General features: G+C 37.3%; 1 protein-coding gene across 2 annotated transcripts in view; it reads right to left on the minus strand.

The window, feature by feature from the left end:
* Positions 1 to 20,795, minus strand: part of ICA1L (islet cell autoantigen 1 like) — a 72,454-nt gene extending 51,659 nt beyond the window's left edge. For both annotated transcript variants that reach the window (XM_081241712.1, XM_081241711.1), the window contains exon 1: positions 20,555 to 20,795. In XM_081241712.1, coding sequence (XP_081097838.1) covers positions 20,555 to 20,682 — 128 coding nt within the window. In that variant the 5' untranslated portion in view covers positions 20,683 to 20,795. The remainder of the gene's footprint in view (positions 1 to 20,554) is intronic.
* Between the last annotated feature and the right edge of the window lie 239 nt (positions 20,796 to 21,034).

Below are 21,034 nucleotides of genomic sequence, written 5' to 3' on the forward strand. Positions count from 1 at the left end.
AAACTTTCTGGGGTTTGTTTTTTTTTATGATTACTATGAATTTGGAGCAGAACTTAACATGCCATCTTATTTTTTTTGGGGGGGTGTACGCGGGCCTCTCACTGTTGTGGCCTCTCCCACTGCGGAGCACAGGCTCCGGACGCGCAGGCTCAGCTGCCATGGCTCACGGGCCCAGCCGCTCCGCGGCATGTGGGATCTTCCCGGACCGGGGCACGAACCCGTATCCCCTGCATCAGCAGGCGGATTCTCAACCACTGCGCCACCAGGGAAGCCCTATTTTATACTTTTTCATTTTAATTTTTAAATTGGAAATGGTGATTTGGGAGCTAACTATATGAAGATAGTTAAGCAGTGAGAAGACAGGAGAACTTCAAGAAAGAAAGCAGAAACGTGGTAAAATTTGAAGGTTTGAGGAAGGTGAATCAAATTTGTACTAGGCTCTTAGTATTGTGCTATGGATTAACCATAATAAGAATAATAGGTTAATGAGAAATATGTTCTATATATAATAGATACTTAAATCCCATAGTTGAAAGAAATTGAAAAGAAACTTAGAGGTTACCTAGTTCAACTTTCTATTTCTGTTATCTAGTTCAAAAGGGATGGAGACTTCCATAAAATGAGAGACCAATAAAAAAAATTTAAAAATCTTAATCATAACTGAGAGAATATAAAACAATTACACAGAGAAAATTTATTCGATATAGAGTTAGAGTGAAAAGCTTATACTAACTCCATCACCCAACAAGACTGCTATAAAGAGATTAAAGTGTCATTTATCCTCATTTGCCATAAAATCATTCACCAGAGCAATAGCAATACAGACTATGTCTGCTGATTAAACAGTTTTTATAAGTAAAATAGCTTTTTGTCTTTGATTGACCAAAATGAAACTGCCAACATTAGATCATTTTTGACCTACAAAATCAGCAATTTCATACGGTTCAACCTAAAAAAAGGAACTCAAACAACTCACCTCAGAAGAAAGTGCTCTGTGGCTAAATGATGTGCCTAACCAAGATCACATCTCCTCTGCATTTCAGGGATCTAGGCTGATGGGCAAACACTATGGTCCTCCGGCAAATTAGTCCTTAGCTGCCTTCTTGCTACAGCAGCGGAATTAAGTAGATCCAGCAGACTGCATGGTCTACACAGCCAAAATTATTGACTATCATGGTCTTTTACAGAAAAAGTTTACAGACCTCTGATCTAGATCATGGTTCTCAAAGCATAGTCTGAAGAGTCATAAGTCTCTTTAAGCTAATGTTTATTCTTTGTTCACATGTATGTATACACACATACGTATGTACACACACACATATATATACCATATATCATATATGTAATTTAAAAAAAATAAATTTATTTATTTTGGGCTGTGTTGGGTCTTTGTTGCTGTGCGCAGGCTTCCTCTAGTTGCAGCGAGCGGAGGCTACTCTCTGCTGTGGTGTGCGGGCTTCTCAATGCGGTGGCTTCTCTTGTTGCGGAGCACGGGCTCTAGGCACACGGGCTTCATTAGTTGTGGCACACAGGCTCAGTGGTTGCAGCACGCAGGCTCTAGAGCACAGGCTCAGTAGTTGTGGCGCACAGGCCGAGTTGCTCCACGGCATGTGAGATCTTCCCTGACCAGGGCTCGAACCCATGTCCCTTTAATTGGCAGGTGGATTCTTAACCACTGCGCCACCAGGGAAGCCCCATATATGTAATTTTTAAAGGTACTGCCTGACTAATCTTTCATCAATTGTCCATTAATTCAGGAATAGTTTTTGGCTCTGGCAAATCAATGAGTAGATTATGTTACAGGGTGATTTGTATGTCCCCTTGCACAGATGGAAACAAACTGAAGCCTACTGGAATTATTAGGGGTTACTGATATGAAAGACAAACTTTTAAGTCACAGATTGAGAATCTGCCCCTCGAACTTTCCTAAAGGATATATTTATAAAGTACCAGCTTTAATATTAGACTAGAATTGCATCAGGTTATAAATACGAATCCTTTCAGATAGGTGAGCTTAACTGTTGTTTAGCCAGATGTGGGTTTGGTTACTGAGAGACTAGAACAGGACTACGGCAGTTGAAATTTACAAATACTCTGAGACAATAGAAGTAGGCAGAACTATAATTAGCTGAAATTTCCAAAAAGTCCCAATAAGGAAGTCAGTTTCATACACATATTAAATGCCAGCTTTGTTCTGGGTGCTACACTTGACACTGCAATCATAACACCAATAAGACACTGAATGAGAAAATTAAATGCAGACCTGTCTTTAGCTAAAACAGAAAGAATATGGCAATTACTTACAGCCATTCAATCATACACCCCAAAATCCCATACTAAGAAGGTAAGTTGCCCACAGAGAGGATACAATGTCCACCTAATATTCTTATAACATGACTAGAGCTTAATTGTTTTTCAAAAATAATTCAAAATTATGTAAAAGGTAAAGTCTTAGAGGCGGCTTAAGATATTTAAAAGTTCCTGATAATCTTGGTATTACTACTGACTAAAATAGTAATCATTATACTTGTAGAACTCTTGACAATTTTTTAAACATTTTCATACATTTTATCTTCTTTAATCTTCCTGACAACCCTGACAACTAGAAATGGCAGATTTTATTATTCCAGTTTTGTAAAGGAGATCACCGAGGCATTGTGAAATTAAGGGAACTTTCTCAAGGATACACATACATTAAGAACATATTGATACTTAACACACATTCAAGACTTTGACTCCAGAAGCAGTGTTCTTTTGCATTTTGAGGGTGAGGAAAGTATGATTAAAGTTATCTTCTGTCTTACAGTGAGTTAACTGAAACATACAATATTAGTTTCCTAATTTTCAGGTAACCTGCTTCCAAAAACCTATAGGTTTCCAAGAACTAGTTAGGTACATACAAAAGAATGTTGCTTATAAGAATGAAAACAGAAAAAGGTCATTAACAAAACAGAAAGTCGATACTGCAAACTGTATTTGAATTTATAGTTAAAATAAAATTTATTTTTTATAAGTAGTCTATACTTTTATTAATCAGCAGAATTTTAGTCTATAGAGAAGAGGTTACATAAAAAACAAATTAGATGTTAGTTTTTTCAAAAAATGATATGCTTCAGGATTGTTATTTACTTTTTAGACTGACATATTATGAATTTACTATAGAGATATAGTTAATTTACTTACACCACTTTAGTCATATCATTTCATAATGAAGATATGAGTAACATTTAAAATAGATTATTAAATTGAGTTATTTGTAGTGAGGTGGATGGACCTAGAGTCTGTCATACATAGTGAAGAAAGTCAGAAAGAGAAAAACAAATACTGTATGCTAACACATATATATGGAATCTAAAATAAAAAAAAAAGGTTCTGAAGAACCTTGGGGCAGGACAGGATAAAGATGCAGACGTAGAGAATGGACTTGAGGACATGTGGAGGGGAAGGGTAAGCTGGGATGAAGTGGGAGAGTGGGATGGACATATATACACTACCAAATGTAAAATCGATAGCTAATGGAAAGCAGCCACATAGCACAGGGAGATCAGCTCTATGCGTTGTGTCCACCTAGAGGGGTGGGATAGGGAGGGTGGGAGGGAGACGCAAGAGGGAGGAGCTATGGGGATATATGTATACATATAGCTGATTCACTTTGTTATAAAGCAGCAACTAACACACGATTGTAAAGCACTTATACTCCAACAAAGATGTTAAAAAAATTTTTTTAATTAAAAAAATAGATTATTAGATAATTAAAAGCTTTTCCACAGCAAAGGAAACCATCAACAAAACAAAAAGATAACCTGTGGAATGAGAGAAAATATTTGCAAATGATGCGACCAACAAGGGGTTAACATCCAAAATATACAAATGGCTCATACAACTCAGTATCATAAAAACCAAACAATCCAATCAAAACATGGCAGAATACCTGAATAGACATTTCTCCAAAGAAGACATACAGATGGGTAACAGGCACATGAAACGATGCTCAACATTGCTAATTATTAAATAAATTGAAATCAAAACCACAAAGAGGTGTCACCTCACACCAGTCAGAACGGTTACCATCAAAAAACTACAAATAAATTTTGGAGAGGATGTGGAGAAAAGGGAACCCTTGTACACCTTTGGTGGGAATGCAAATCAGTGCAGTCATTACAGAAAACAGTATGGAGGTTCCTTAGAAAGCTAAAAACTGAACTACCATATGATCCAGCAATTCCACTCTTGGGTATATAACCGGAAAAAACAAAAACACTAATTCAAAAAGCTACATGCACCCCAATGTTCACAGCAGCACTGTTTACAATAGCCAAGACATGGATGCAACCCAAGTGCTCATCAACAGATGACTGACTTAAGAAGATGTGATACACACACACACACACACACACACATATACACAATGGAATATTACTCAGCCATAAAGAAAAATGAAATACTGCCATTTACTGCCATTTGCAACAACATGGATAGACCTAGAGAATATTATGCTTAATGAAATAAGTCAGACAAAGACAAATACTATACAATATCATTCATATGTGGAATCTAAAAAAAAAATACAAATGATAGTATATACAAAACAGAAATAGACTTACAAACATAGAAAACAAACTTCTGGTTACCAAAGGGGAGAGGGATGGGGAAGAGGGACAAATTAGGGGTATAGGATTCATGGATACAAACTACTATATAGAAAATAGATAAGCAACAAGGATTTACTGTATAGCACAAGGAAGTAAACCTATTATCTTGTAATAACCTATAATGGAATATAAGCTACAAAAATACTGAATCACTATGCTGAAACTAACCTGAAGTTAACACAATATTGTAAACCAACTATACTTAAATAAATAAATCAAGCAGAAGCTAACACACCATTGCAAAGCAATTATGATCCAATAAAGATGTTTAAAAAAAAAGAAAATAAGACTTGAAAAATGTTGATGAAAATCAACAAGACCATTCAAAATATAAACAATATATTAGAGAAAGAAAGTAAACTAGAGAAGAAAATATTTTATCTTTTTGAAAGAATGGCTGAAAAAGTATATTTCAAAAGTTTTTGATAGTTTAAAGTATCACACTAAGTTCTTCTGTTAAAACGATATTAGGACTTCCCTGGTGGCGCAGTGGTTAAGAATCCGCCTGCCAATGCAGGGGACATGGGTTCGAGCCCTGGTCCAGGAAGATCCCACATGCCTCGGTGCAACTAAGCCCGTGTGCCACAACTACCGAGTCTGCATACTGCAACTACTGAAGCCTGTGTGCCTACAGCCCGTGCTCCACAACAAAAGAAGCCACCACAATGAAAGCCCTCGCACCTCAGCGAAGAGTAGCCCCCACTTGCTGCAACTAGAGAAAGCCCACGCAGCAACAAAGACCCGACACAGCCCAAAATAAATTAATTTAAAAAAATTAAAAAATAAAATTTTAATGATATTAAAGCTAACTGCTTATAAAACTTGAGTATTGGGCTTCCCTGGTGGCGCAGTGGTTGAGAGTCCGCCTGCCGATGCAGGGGACGCGGGTTCGTGCCCCGGTCCGGGAAGATCCCACATGCTGCAGAGCAGCTGGGCCCGTGAGCCATGGCCACTGAGCCTGCGCGTCCGGAGCCTGTGCTCCGCAACGGGAGAGGCCACAACAGTGAGAGGCCCGCGTACCGCAAAAAAAAAAAAAAAAACAAAAACAAACAAAAAAAAAAACTTGAGTATTATATTTCCAACTTTATTGCAAATTTCAGGCCAACACCTCTCCCAATCCTCTGCTATGCTCAATGTTCCCAAGTGCAGAGCCTCTCATAATATGAAGCTCAAATGGGATAACACATACAAAATTGCTTTTAAAAATATAAAGTTGTATATAAGTATAATACATTATTACATACAGCCTCTCAATAAACAAGAATGCATAGGATGTAAAACTTTAAAACCCTAAACTTTTTTTATTTGACTGACATAATTTTAAAACTCAACACTGAGAAAAACTTGAAAGAACTTGCCCTTTCAGGTATTAAAATATATTACAAGGGTGCCCTGTCAAAAATGCAGATTGACTACATGCACTTATCTGTGTTCCCTTCCCAAACCCACTAAAATAACAGTAAAGGTATAAAACAAAAAAGTTATCTATTAACTCATAAGCATAGAGAAAATAAGCATAGTGACTAGAGCATATGAGAGATTTCAATAAATTTTTAGAAGGCAGAGAAAGTAGTATCCTAAGCAACTAACAGAGGAATGCTAATGAGGAATGAGTCAATTACCCTGCAGAATATCTGAAAGACTCACCATTTAGAAGTGGAAGGAAGATTCATTGAAGCCTGTATACAGCAGGCTGGACCCTGAGGCACCTCCCCGCCCCCTTAATCTATGTCACTCAATGGAAGTTGAAGAAATTAAACATGGAAAGCTCTGGTCTTTGGCAAGCTAACACAGCAGAGGGCTTGGCCTGAAAAAAAAAATGATTAAGTGAAAGTTTACATGCCGCATCACTGAATTTCAAGCTCTTTTCCCCTTCCTTGCTCACCAGTAGCAAAGCACTACACACACCTCTCCACTCCTCAGAGAAGACTGGAACATTCTTTTCTCTGAAAAAAATTAAAAGCTCCAGAGAAAAGGAGTACTTCATTTGGACATTCTAAAAGGATAGATCTTTGCCTTTTCACCCTAGGGAGAAACTCACCAGCTGACAAGCTCACTCCCACATACTAAGCTTCCAATTAGCTTTGTTATAATCTTAAATATAGAGAGCCAAAGATAGCCAGATATCTGAGGAAACTCTCCATCAAGAAAGACCTCTGACCTAAACCAACAACAACAAAAAAGAAAATATATGAAAGGAAACAAAGACAATATGGGGCTTGCAGAGGGGAACAAAACAAAAAATAACTCTCTAACTAATATCCCTCAAATACTGTCTTATAAAATATTATCTTATCAGAGAGATAAGTAAAGCTACTGCTTCCATGAACAGACTATCACTTAGAAAGGAATAATAAAGGAATAAAAAAGAATCATTGGGAAAAAAATAGAATAGTGGAAAATTTTAAAACATTAATAAAAGGGTTGAAAACTATAAGAAATATCTCAGAAAGTAGAACCATAAAAAAGTTAAGAAAATTAGGGACTTCCCTGGTGGGGCAGTGGTTAAGAATCCGCCTGCCAACGCAGGGGACACGGGTTTCATCCCTGGTCCGGGAAGATCCCACATGCTGCGGAGCAACTAAGCCTGGGCGCCACAACTACTGAGCCTGCACTCTAAAGCCTGCGAGCCACAACCACTGAAGCCCACGCACCACAACTACTGAAGCCTGCGCGCCTAGAGCCTGTGCTCCGCAACAACAGAAGCCACCGAAATGAGAAGCCCGCGCACCACGATGAAGAGTAGCCCCTGCTCACCACAACTAGAGAAAGCCCCTGCGCAGCAAACGAAGATCCAATGCAGCCAAAAATAAATAAATACATTAAAAAAAAGTTAAGGAAATTAAAGACAGTCCTGGAAGTCTAATATTTGTCTAAAGAGTATTGTAAAGACTGACTAAGGGAAGAAATAATTGAAGAAAACTTCCTGTAACTGAAGGACACACATAGCCATACAAAAAGAGATTTGCTCCAAAATGCATCACTGTAAACTTTCAGAAAAGCAGGGATAAAAAGATCCTGAAAGTTCTAAGAGAGAAAAATTAGATCACATACAAAGCACCGGGAGTCAGAACAAGAGCAGATTTCTCAAAAGCAGTAATGCATGATGAGAAGAACTAAATCAAATCTGGAAAAGCAATGAAGGGAAGGCCTAAGATGACAGCTACACAGAACAAGCAGCTCAAATTCAAGCAGGAAGATTAATGACTCTAGAAAGCAGATCACTAGGAAACATAACTGATATGTTTGAGCATATTACTCATAGCCATATGGCAGAAATGTTAGAGCAACTGGGGAAAAAATCAATGGTTATTTAGAAAATTAGGTTAAAAAAAAAGCCAGTATTAATTCCAATAAAAATGAAGGGAAATGATATTCAAAAAAGGAGGAATGGTTATAGGGCACTAAACCAACTAAGTTGGGTTTTTTCTTCCAGTTTTATATATATATATAAATATATATGTGACATATATATGTGACACACAGCACTGAATAAGTTTAAGGTGTACAGCATGATTTTACTTACATATATCGTGAAATAACTACCACAAGTTTAGCGAACATCCATCATCTCATATAGAGACAAATTAAAGAAACAGAAAAAGACTTCTTTCCTGGTAATGAGAACTCTTTAGGATTTACTCTTTTAACAGCTTTCAGACAGCATACAGCAGTGTTCATTTTATTTATCATGTTGTACACTACATTACTAGTACTTATTAATCTTATAACTGGAAGTTTGTACCTTTTGACTGCCTTCATCCATCTTCTCTCTCCTCACCCTCCACCTCTGGTAACCACAAACCTGATCTCTTTTTCTATGAGTTTGTTTCCTTTTGAAGTATAATTGACCTACAACACTATGTTACACACATTGTGATTTGCTATTTCTATACATTTCAAAATGATTACCATGATAAATCTAGTTACCTTCTGTCACCATACAAAGACATTACATAATTATTGACTATATTCCCCACACTGTACATTTCATACCTGTGACATTTATTTTGCAACTGGAAATGTGTACCTCTTAATCTTCCTCACCTTCATCTCTCCTCCGCCCAAACCCCTCCCCTCTTGCAATCACCTACTTCTTCTCTGTATCTATGACTCTGTTTCTGTTTTGTTATGTTTGCAAATGGCAAGATTTCATTCTTTTTTATGGCGGAGTAATATTCCATTGTGTGTGTGTGTGTGTGTGTGTGTGTATACCATCTTGTTTATCCGTTCATCTATTGAAGGGCACTAAGGCTGCTTCCTGATCATGGCTATTGCAAATAATGCTGCAATGAACATAGGGGTGCATATATCTTTTTGAATTAGTGTTTTTGTTTTCTTCAGATAAATACCCAGGAGTGGAACTGCTGGATCACATGGTAATTCTATTTTTAATTTTTTGAGGAATTACCTAAGTCCCTAATACTGTTTTCCATAGTGGCTGCACCAATTTACATTCCCACCAACAGTGTACAAGGGTTCCCTTTTCTCCACATCCTCACCAACACTTGTTATTTTGAGGTGATATCTCATTGTGGCTTTGATTTGCATTTCCCCTATAATTAGTGATGTTGAACATCTTTTCATGTGCCTATAAAGCTGAAATCATTTTCTCTAAGATCAGGAACAAGACAAGGATGCCCACTCTTGTCACTTTTATCCAACATAGTATTGGAAGTCCTGGCCACAGTAATCAGAGAAGAAAGATAAATAAAAGGAATCCAAATCATTCCTGGGAAGGAAGATGAAAAACTGTCACTGTTTACAGGTAACATGATATGATATATAGAAAATCCTAAATATACCATGACAAAACTATTAGAACTCATTAATGAATTTGGTAAAGTTGCAGGATACAAAATTAATATGCAGAAATCTGTTGCATTTCTATACACTAACAAAGAACTATCTGAAAGAGAAATTAAGAAAATGATCCCATTTAGGGACTTCCCTGGTGGTCCAGTGGTAAAGAATCCACCTTCCAATGCAGGGGACGTGGGTTCGATCCCTGGTCAGGGAACCAAGATCCCACATGCTGTGGGGCAACTAAGCCCACACGCCAAAAGTACTGAGCTAGCACGCCTCAGTGAGAGAGCCCGTGTGCCACAAACTACAGAGCCCATGTGCTCTGGAGCCCACACACCACAACTACAGATCCCATGCGCCCTGGAGCCTGTGTACCCCAATTAGTGAGAGGAAAAAAACCCGCATGCCACATCTAGAGAGAAGCCTGCACACTGCAACGAAAGATCCTGCACACCTCAATGAAGATCCTGTCTGCCGCAACTAAGACCCAATGCAGCCAAAAAAAAAAAAAAAAAAGAAAGAAAGAAAGAAAATGATCCCATTTACAATCACATCAAAAAGAATAAAATACATAGAAATGAATCTAAGGAAGTAAAAATCTGGTACTCAGAAAACTGTAAGATGCTGATGAAAGTAACCAAAGACTTCCCAAACAGATGGAAAGATAAACCGTGCTCATGGATTAGAAGAATTAATATTATTAAAAAGACCATACTACTCAAGGAAATCCACAGATTCAATGCAATCTTAACAAAATGCCAATGGCATTTTTCACAGAACTAGAATAATTCTAAAATTTGTATGTAAACACAAAAGACCCTGAATAGCCAAAACAATCTTGAGAAAGAAGAACAAAGTTGGAGGTATCATGCGCCTTAATTTCAAACTATACTACAAAGCTACAGTCATCAAAGCAGTACGGTATTGGCACTAAAACAGACACATAGATCAACGGAACAGAACACAGAGCCCAGAAATGAACCCACACTTACATGGGCAATTAATCTGACAAAGGAGGCAGAATATAGATTGGGGAAAAGAGAGCCTCATCAATAAATAGTGCTAGGAAAACTGGACAGTTATGTGCAAAAGAATCAAACTGGACTACTTTCTCAATGATACACAAAAATAAATTTAAAGAGTTAAATATAAGACCTGAAACCATAAAACTTCAGAAGAAAATATAGGCAGTATGCTCTTTGACATCAGTCTCAGTAATATTTTTTTGACTAAGTTTTAAAAATACTTGTTAGTTCACAGTAACATAAACACTTACTTGATTTAATAAAAATTGTAATATAGGGTTAGGTTGTGGTGGTGAAGGAGAGCTAAGTCCTAGTAGATAATGCTTTAAATTAATAAATCAAAACGTAGCATATAAACATGTGATTTAGAAAATACCAGAGAAAACAAAAGGGTTGAAGGTACATGACACTGGAGATTGGAACTGGAGCAGGATTGGAAGAACTGCTTTTAAACATTATAATCCTTTAATATTTGACTTTTAAATGTCATGGATATGTACAACTTTAACAAAATGACAATTATCTTGAAAAAATAAGCCTGAATGTGAATCTTACTAATTAAAACAGAATGGTACTGGCACCAGAACCATAGAGCAGTGGAACAAATGAAAAGAAATCCACAAAGAGATAAGAAAATATAAAAGAATGCAGTGGTATGATCAATATACTAATTTCCTATGGCTGCTGTAACAAATTACCACAAACTTGGTGGCTTAAAAGGCTAGAAGTTTATTATCTCACAGTTCTGGAGGCCAGAAGTCTGAAATTAAGGTATTAGCAGGGCTGTACTTTCTGGGAGACTCTAGGGAAGAATACTTTCTTCCCTCTTCTACCTTCTAATGGCTGCTGGCAGTCCTTGGCTAATAGCAACATAACTCCAATCTCTGTCTCTGTCTTCACATCACCTTCTCCTCTGTGTATGTGTCTAATCTCCCTCTGTCTCTCTCCCTCTGTTTTAAGAAACAGTACGGACGTTTCTTAAAAAACTAAAAATAGAACTACCATATGACCCAGCAATTTCACTCCTGGGTATATATCAGAAAAAAAGAAAAACACTATCTGAAAAGAGACATGCACCCTCCAACATTCATAGCATCATTGTTTATAACTGACAAGATATGGAAGCAACCTAAGTGTCTATCAACAGATGAATGGATAAAGAAAATGTGGTGTACATAAATACAATACTACTCAGCCATAAAAGAGAATGAAATTTGTCATTTGCAACAACATGGATGGACTTGGAGGTTATTATGCTAAGTGAAATAAGTCAGACAGAGAAAGACAAATACCGTACGATATCACTTATAAGTAGAATCTAAAATAAAAGAAACTAGTGAACATAACAAAAAGGAAACAGATTCAGATATAGAAAACAAACTAGTGGTTACCAGTGGAGAGAGGGAAGGGGAAAGGGCAAAAATAAGGGTAGGAGATTAAGAGGTATTTATTTATAAAATAAAATAATATTTATTTATAAATAAGTACAAGGATATATTGTACAACACAGGAAATACAGCCAATGTCTTACAGTAACTATAAGTTGTTGTACACCTGTAACTTATATAATATTCTACATCAACTATATCTCAATAATAAATAAATAAATAAATAAATAAATAAATAAATAAATAAATAAATAAAACCCTCTGTTCATTAAATCAGGTCCCCCATGGGGAAAAAATTGCCACATCTCATAGCACTGATGCCAATGTCAGATACAGTGAAGTTTGAATCAGATTCAAAGAGGATGACCAAATTTGACATGCATCTCCTCTAGTCTGAAGCAGATTCGGTTCTGGCAAATAGACTAGGTCCTGAAGAGCAATTCCAATAATTAATCACTAACTTGAAAACATGAATTCTTAAAGGCATAGCAGCCAGATTTAAGGAAGAGGTAGGCAGTTTACTTGGTGCCTATCTCCCTATATTATCACTAGCAAAGAAGACTACTGAAGAAGAGATCATTATGTTTAAGGTGGGGAATGCTTTGTTTTAAGCTCTTCTGGTTTCTATGAGGAGAAATTTTCTATAAATATTCCCAGCCTCTTGCCCTTTCTCCCCTACAGCAAGAAGCCTGATGGGTGAATTAACCATTGGTCTACATTTCTTGACTGGGTAGAGCTAATTTATCAAGTCATAAAATTAGTGAATTTAGTCCTTTTTAACCTTTTACTCAACACTTGTGACCTAATCAGTGTGAGGCAAGTCTTAGGTAAGTGTGTCTAGTATGAAGGCCCAAACTTTCCCTTGAGTGGGTTCTTCCAGGTCTGGACTAGGGGACAAAAATATTAAAAGACCATTGACATGATACACATCCTCTAACAGTTCTCTCAATAATAAAGCTGATATTTTATTTCCATCTGCCTAGGTCTTTGACTACGTCTGAATTGGTTTCAATCTCAAGAGGGAACAAAAAGGTGAGAGGTATTATGTATTGGGCTCCCTAAAACCTACAATGGCCAGGATATTTTTAATTTTCCCTGCCAAGGGGCAAGGCATGGCTGTAGAGAAACAGAAACAACATGCTGGTAGTTAACCTTTTATAGCAGACAAAAGTACCCTAGAAAAATCAGAGATATATCAGCATTGACCTGCCTCTGGAACCAGTGATTAACATATGCTGTGGGAAACTGCTTCAAGAGAGCATATGAAAACTGTCACCAAGAAGCCAGTTAAAGAAGAGATCACGATAATGTACCCAGTCACCTACCTATTCAGCCTCTAAGGCAGTTATTCCAAGGGCTAGTTATTCCATGATACAGGGTTATATAAAACTACTTATACTACTCTTGGGCAAAAAGTAGGTCAAAATAGGGCTTCCCTGGTGGCGCTGTGGTTGAGAGTCCGCCTGCCGATGCAGGGGACACAGGTTCGTGCCCCGGTCCGGGAGGATCCCACATGCCGCGGAGCGGCTAGACCCGTGAGCCATGGCCGTTGAGCCTGCGCGTCCGGAGCCTGTGCTCCGCAACGGGAGAGGCCACAACAGTGAGAGGCCCACATACCTAAAAAAAAAAAAAAAAAAAAAAAAAAAAGTAGGCCAAAATAGAACTGCCCCTTTCAACAATAAATAACATGAAAAATAAATAACATAAAAGTAGCACTATAAGAAAAGGAGGGACCATAACGTGAGAAGGAGAAAAATATATATAAATTTGAAAAATTGCTTCATAAAACAGGTTTAAAGAAAAATTGCTCTGCCTGTAGATAAATGGAATAATATTCCATAAAAGAGATTTTTTAAAAAGAGCTGAAGGAAGCAAAAGATATAAAGAAAAAGAAGAGGCAAAAAATACCACAGAACTTGAAACTGCATTAGAAACAATTCCAAGTAGAATAGATACTTCAGAAAACTAAGTGAATAACACTGATGACAAGCCTGGGAAAATCATTCAGAACGAAGATTACAAGATAAAGGTGGTTAGATTCAAACAAAGTGGTCAGACGGAACAAAATGATGTATAGATTTGGAAGATAAACAGTTGAGATCTAACATAAGAAATATTCTTAGAGACAGACAGACATACGGAACAGCCAAAATATTCAAGAATATAAAGCTGAAAATTGAAAGAGTTCACCGTGTTCCAAGAAAAATTAATAGAAAATAATCAAGAGTAAGACATGCTGTGGAATGTTGCTGAATTTTAAGGGTAAAGAAAGAATGCTACTGGCATCAAGACAGAAAAAAAGAGGGCCACCTACAAATTAAATAGTTTATCCTGGCCTCAGGCATCTCCTCAGCCACATTAGAGAATGGATAAAAGTGAGACTGTACAGTACTAAGGGAAAAAGAATATAACATGGAATTTTCTACGTAGCTGAAATACAATTTTAATGGATATATAACATTCCATGTGTATGGATGTACAATGATCTACTTGACTGGTCTATTATTGATGGATATTTAGATTGCTTCCAGAATTTTATTATTTCAAACCATGCTAAACTTAGTGAATACATATATTATTTAAAATACATGCAAGTATACCTATAAAATAATTTCCTGGAAGTATAAGGGCTGAATCAAAGGGTTTATGCATTTTAAATTGTTTTCATTTTGCTAAATTGTCCTCCATAGAGATTGTACCAGTTTTTATGCCCAGTACCAGTAATGTAGGAAAGTGCTTGTTCACTACAACTCACCGATTTTCTGGTCTTTGCCAATCTTAAGGATAAAACATTGTTTTTAGGTAAAGGAGTAATTTGTAATTGTCATATTTCATCAATTGAAGACACCAGCATTTGAAAAGCGAGCCATTGTTTTATGTACCTCCGTGTGTAAGAACAAGGGCTACAAAGGAAACTGTGCTTTCAAATCATCCACTGTCAGACACATACTGGTGAAAAGTGCAGATTACAGAAATGAGTTCAGAGATGTGAAAAGATGAACAGGTGCACCTGAGAATCAATAAAATATGGTGTTTGCGTAAGGCTGAGTATCTAGACAAGGTTTTCTTAGATATACAAGAATCAGAAGTATAGCACTCATACACCCCTCCTAAAATCAAACAACAAAACAAAAATTATTTGAAGCCACAATCCATACAAGTAAAATATGTTTAAAAATCAAGAATGTATAAAATGGAGAAATGGGGAAATGGGGTAGAAATGAGCATTTACTTCTGTTAAATCTAAATGTGATGATTACAAACAAAACAGAAATTAGTTGTTATGACTGGTTAAATACATAATGTAAAGTACATAATGTAAAAATAAGAAAAATTTGATAAAAATCATCTGTGACAAAAATTCCAGAACATACTGTTAAAATGTTAGTAAGAAGCAATGTTAAGTATGATAATTTTTCATCTTTCATGATAAAAAGGTATTTAATAAAATTTAACACCCCTTCTTGATATCTTATGAGGAAATTTTTCATAAAACAGGAATATATGGCTTCTACTTTAATAGGGGGCATACATACATACACACACTCACACTCAAATGCACTATAGTACTTAATGATAAAACACCAAGAGCATTCCCATTAAAGCAAGGAACAATACCAAGGAAGGCCGCCATTTTTCTATTACTTAGCATTGTTCTAGAAGCGCTAAACAATAGAATGCGACTAAAAAAAAAAGGGGGATTAGTATAATCTTACACATAATGTGACAGTATGCCTGGAACACTTAAGGCAATGTACTGAGAAATTATTAGAAGCAATAAGATCTTTTAAGAAGGCAGCTGGTTATAAAAGTAGTATATAAAACTGAGCACTTTTCCTACTGATTTCCAAAAAATAGTTAGAAAATATAATGCAAGAAAAAAATGCGTCCCTATTAAAATCCCTAGGAATAATTTCAATACCAAATACCTTATATGAAGAAAACTAAAAGCACTACTAAAACAGAAAGTTGCCTTTAAAAGGAACAGAAACACCTTGTTTTTGGATAGGAAGACTCAATAAAGTAAAGAAGTCATTTGTTTCTAAATTAATCTATGTATGCAATGTAATCTCAGTCATTACTAAAATTTGCAATTATTGGGCTTCCCTGGGGGCACAGTGGTTAAGAATCCATCTGCCAATGCAGGGGACACGGGTTCGAACCCTGGTCCCAGAAGATCCCACATGCCGTAAGCAACTAAGCCCGTGCGCCACAACTACTGAGCCTGTGTTCTAGGGCTCGTGAGCCACAACTACTGAAGCCCGCATGACTAGAGCTTGTGCTCTGCAACAAGAGAAGCCACAGCAATGAGAAGCCCGCGCACCGCAACGAAGAACAGCCCTCGCTCGCTGAACTAGAGAAAGCCCGCGCACAGCAATGAAGACCCAATGCAGCCAAAAATAAATAAAATAAATTTTAAAAAAAGTTTCAAAAAAATTGCAATTATTTTTAAAATGACAAAGTCAGTCAAAAGTTCACTGGGCAAACAAAATATAAGAATAACCAGAAAAAATCTGGAAAATAAGAGTAATAAAGGGATTTTTAAGTAATATTAATTAAATCAGTATTGTACTGGTATTCCACTTCCACTTCAGAAAGTTAAGAGAACTCCCTTCCTAACAATGAGAATAAACTATTGATAGATAACCTACAAAATTATGTGTTTTCTTAAAGCCAATCAGAGAGCTGAGGATGCAAAAAAAAAAGCTAATGAACTAAAATCCAGAAAGTGAATAGTCCTGCCTAGGACTCATGACTCCTTTCATCTTTGGCAGAACAGAAGGAAGAGAAGGAAACTTGCTTGACAAAAAAAAAAAAGAGGACAAAAGACAAGTGAACTACATCTTTAAGTCCTGAAAAAAGTTGGCCAAGAATTCTATACCCAATAAAAATATCCTTCAAAAATGAAAGGAAAATAAAATTTCAGACAGATAAAAACTGAAAGACTTTATCCCATGCAGACCTACACTACACTACTAAAAATCCTAAATATTCTTTAGGGTGAAGGAAAATGATAATATATAGAAACTCAGTTCTACAGGAAGCAAGAGAGAAATCAAAATGGGTAAATATATACTGATAAACACAAAGAAAGTTTCAAAAATAAACATGTGCATCTTTAAATTTCACTAAAAGATTATTGATTCTTTAAAAATAAAAAATATAAAGCATATGTAGAAGTAAAATATATAACAGAAGAAAAGATAAAAAGATGATAAATGGAAGTCTAAGTTGTAATACTCCTACATTGTTCATGAAGTACTAGAAATTTGAAAATAGGCTTTATAAATTCAAGATGCATATTGTGATCTCTAGCACAATCGAAAAAAAAAAAACACAAAGAGGCAAAACTAAAAAGTCAAGAGAGGAGAAGTAGAATATATTTTTAAAAACTCAATTTACTAGAAAGAAGGCAGGAAAGAGGACCAAAGAGTAAGTAGGAAAACAGAAAAAGAACACCAATATTTTGTGCTTAATCCAAACACAGAAAACAATTACAAAAACATTAAGTGGATGATATAAATACTGTTAAAAGGCAGACTGTAAAACTAGATAACAAGTAGTACAACCCAACTATATGTAGTTTATAAGAAACACACATTAAACATAAATACAGATGAGTTAAGAGGAAAAGGATAAAAAAGATATGAGACAAACATTAAGCTTATATTAATGTCAGACAAAACAGCCTTCCAGGTAAAAAGTATCTTCAGAGGTAAGATGACCATTTCATAATAATAAAAGGGTCAGTTTATCAAAAAGACATAGCAATCTTAAATATGTATGTGATTAATAACAGAGCCACGAAATATGAGAAAAAATATCGACAGAACTAAAGGGAGAAACAGACAAATCTACAATCATAATTAGAGACTTAACACTCCCCCCAGAGTAACTGACTGAATAAGGATACATAAAACATGTGGAGATTTAAAAGATTTGAACAACACTCTCAACCAACTTGGCTTAACTGACATTTATAGACCACTCCACCACCACCACCAGCCGAATACAAAGTTTTTCCCCAAGGGTAATTGGCACATTCACCGAGACAGACCTTAGGATAGGCAGAAAACAAACAAACAAAAACACTCAATAAATTTAAAGGTTCTGAAATAGTGCAGAGTAGGTCCTCTGACACCAACAACACTAATTTAGAAATCAATAGCAGTGATCTATCTAAAAAAAAAATTCCCAGATATTTGGAAGTAAAGTAACACATCTAAATAAATAACAAGTGACAGAGAAATTTTTAAATATTTTAAACTAAATGATAATGAAAACACCCAAATTTGTGGGATGCAGCTAAAGCATGCTTAGAAGAAAACGTATAGCTTTAAATACCTATCAATATATGAAAGTAAAAAAGGTACAAAATCAATTATTTATACTTCCACTTTAAAAAGTTAGAAAAAGAAGAGCACAGTAAACCCAAAGTAGAAGAAACAAAATAATAAAAATAAGAGTAGAAATCAGTGAAATAGAAAACAAGCAAATAGAGAAAATCAGTTGGTTCATTTGAAAAACTTACTAAAATTTACATGCTTCTAGCAAGATTAAGAAAAAAAGAATAATATAAATGAGCAATATATAGTGGGCAGGAAGAGAATGGGTATGATACAAAAACAACTTTAGCTTTATTGGAAATGTTTTATTTCTTTATTTAAAACATATTTGAAAGAAATATGACACAATGTGAACAGTTGTTAATGTTGGCTGTTGTAACTGTATTTATTGTGGTAATTCAGTTTTTGGGCTTTGGTTTTTTTTTAATCTAAACTAAATCCACACAAAAAAATTCTTTTAAAACCTAAAGTGTTATTTGAAAATGAGTCTACAATAGGAAAATAATAATAATAATTACATAGAAGGTGAATATTGGATGCAAGAAGTTTGAAAAGTCTGACTTCAGAAAAAAGGAAGAAACCTAATAGACGAATGAAAAACAAACAAGGGAAAAGGGGAATAAGGATGTTATTAAATAACAAAAGCCAGTTCACATGAGGAAATCTCTCCAGTCACAGACATACTGAAAAGTCCTTCACACACCCCATCTGTTGTTGTTAAAGAATAAAAATTTAAAGGAGGCACAGTGAGTACTGAGAAAGGTAAACTATAAAGGAAAGGGAAAAAATTTTAATATAGTATGTACCACGCAATGAAATAAAGTTTGACAGCACAGTAGAACAAAACAATACTGTTTAATATCTGATATTTAATGTTTTGATATTTTGTCCTAGTTCAGTCATTGGTATAAATTTTTTTATAATAAATATTTCTAATAAAAATATGGCTTCCTAGTTTTTCCACCAGTCTTAATGTTTGTAGTTTTTGCACTTTGGACTGGCTGATCTCTGAGCAACCACCTAACTCTAACATTAATTACTGGTAATTAGAACAATGTCTTGCACATAACTTTTAATGTCAAGATGTACAATCATTTTGCACTATTAAATAAACACAGAAATTTCAAAGAATACTGAGTACATTAGGCATACACAACGAATATAAAATGACTAAAAAGGTTGGTCATATAAAAATATATACATACTCTTGGATGTTTATTTGGCCAATAAATGTATAATTAACTCCTACTAAAGGATGGGCACCTGTGGCTACTCCATATAATTAACTCCTACTAAAGGATGGGCACCTGTGGCTACTCCATAAATATTGATGTGAAGATGATTAAAGTAATATCATCTTACAGTACGTTGCCTGAGTCGTGACCAAATAAATCAATACATAAATACTCAGAAAAAACCCCAAACGATGAAGAAACGTTATTTTCCCCATAAGCTATTTCACAGTGACCCGGAGTTTATGATTGCTTTCATGCTCTGTGCATCAAGATCATCTATTACATGAAAAATAATCCCACACCCTCTACTGGCAAATCCAGAGCATCGCGGGTTAGTTGCCAGGATGGATTTTTTTTCCACTCTCCATCTTTCTCAGAGCATCAGGTATCTGACAGCTGACAGCATTTGGGCATCTGACCAGATGATCCAGTTTCCACGAGCCGGACCGGTGCGTGGCGCTGGGATAAAGGCCTCAGGCAGTGAGATTTGTGCGCGGAACCCCTCGGGAGCTCGCGCCTTCTGCACTTTGTCTTAAACCGCACATTTACTTGTGTTTTGTTTTTACCCATTGCTAGCCATTTAGTTTGTAAGGAAGACATTCCCACTACAAAATAATAACATGAAAAATAAGCACAACATAAAAAGGAGGTCAGCAGGAAAGCACCTAAAGGCCGTGAGCATCTGCTTCTAATGGAAGCGATCCGCACCTTCGAGAGAAATCACCCAAACAAGCCTCAGGCCCCTGCGCTCGTTCGCTCGCTACCCGGGGCGAGCGTGGGTGGAAGCTCCCTTCGGCCCGAGGGGACGCTGCCACGCCTAAAACTACTCTTGGCCCGATCTGCCCAGGGTAAGCCCGGAGGAGCTCGGACAGGACCTCGTCCGGGAGGGGAGGCCGCAGGGGCCGGGGTCCCCAAGGGAACCGTGAAGGCCGGCGAAGCCCCGAGAGACCGCGTGCGCGCGTGGCGGGCACCTCCCGCCGCCCCTCCACCTTGGGGCGTCGCCATGGGAACCAAGGGTTTGGCCTCCTAGCCTCCGCCGGGGAGGGCGCGGCCCTTCCTCCGCCCGGAGAGAGGGGGCCAGAGGAGGCCGCAGACACTCACCTCGACGCCGGAGCCGCGACGCGCCTGTCCTCCGCCGCCTCGGGTCGCGTTCGGCAGCTCGGAGGTCGGTCCCGGCGCCCGTTCCCGCTGCCGCCGCTCGCGAGCCCTGCGCCACTGCCAAGCCGCATCCGCAGCCGGTACCCCTCCGCACCAGAGCGTGGAGGTGTCGGGCTCCGGCTGCGGGAGGCGGGAGATTTAAACCCCACGGCTTGGCGAGCGCAAAAGCCGCGCTGCCCTCGGCGCCTCTGCCCCGGCGTCCGCGTTCACTCCGTTCAGATTCTCGCGTAACTCCGCGGGAGCCGCGGCTCTCGGCCGGTTCTTGAAGAAACTCCGGGACCCTCTCTGTTCCTCCTTTCCCGAATTCCTCTTTATTTAATGACAAACACCAAACCGGTCAGAACATCAGTATAAGGTACTGAGTGGGAGACTTCCGAGGCGTGGGGAAGTGGGGGGGAATTCTCGGCTCCTCTTCTGAGTCCC

This window comes from Mesoplodon bidens (genome assembly GCF_964165515.1).
Source record: "Mesoplodon bidens genome assembly, chromosome: 8".
In the NCBI taxonomy this organism is placed as follows: domain Eukaryota; kingdom Metazoa; phylum Chordata; class Mammalia; order Artiodactyla; family Ziphiidae; genus Mesoplodon; species Mesoplodon bidens.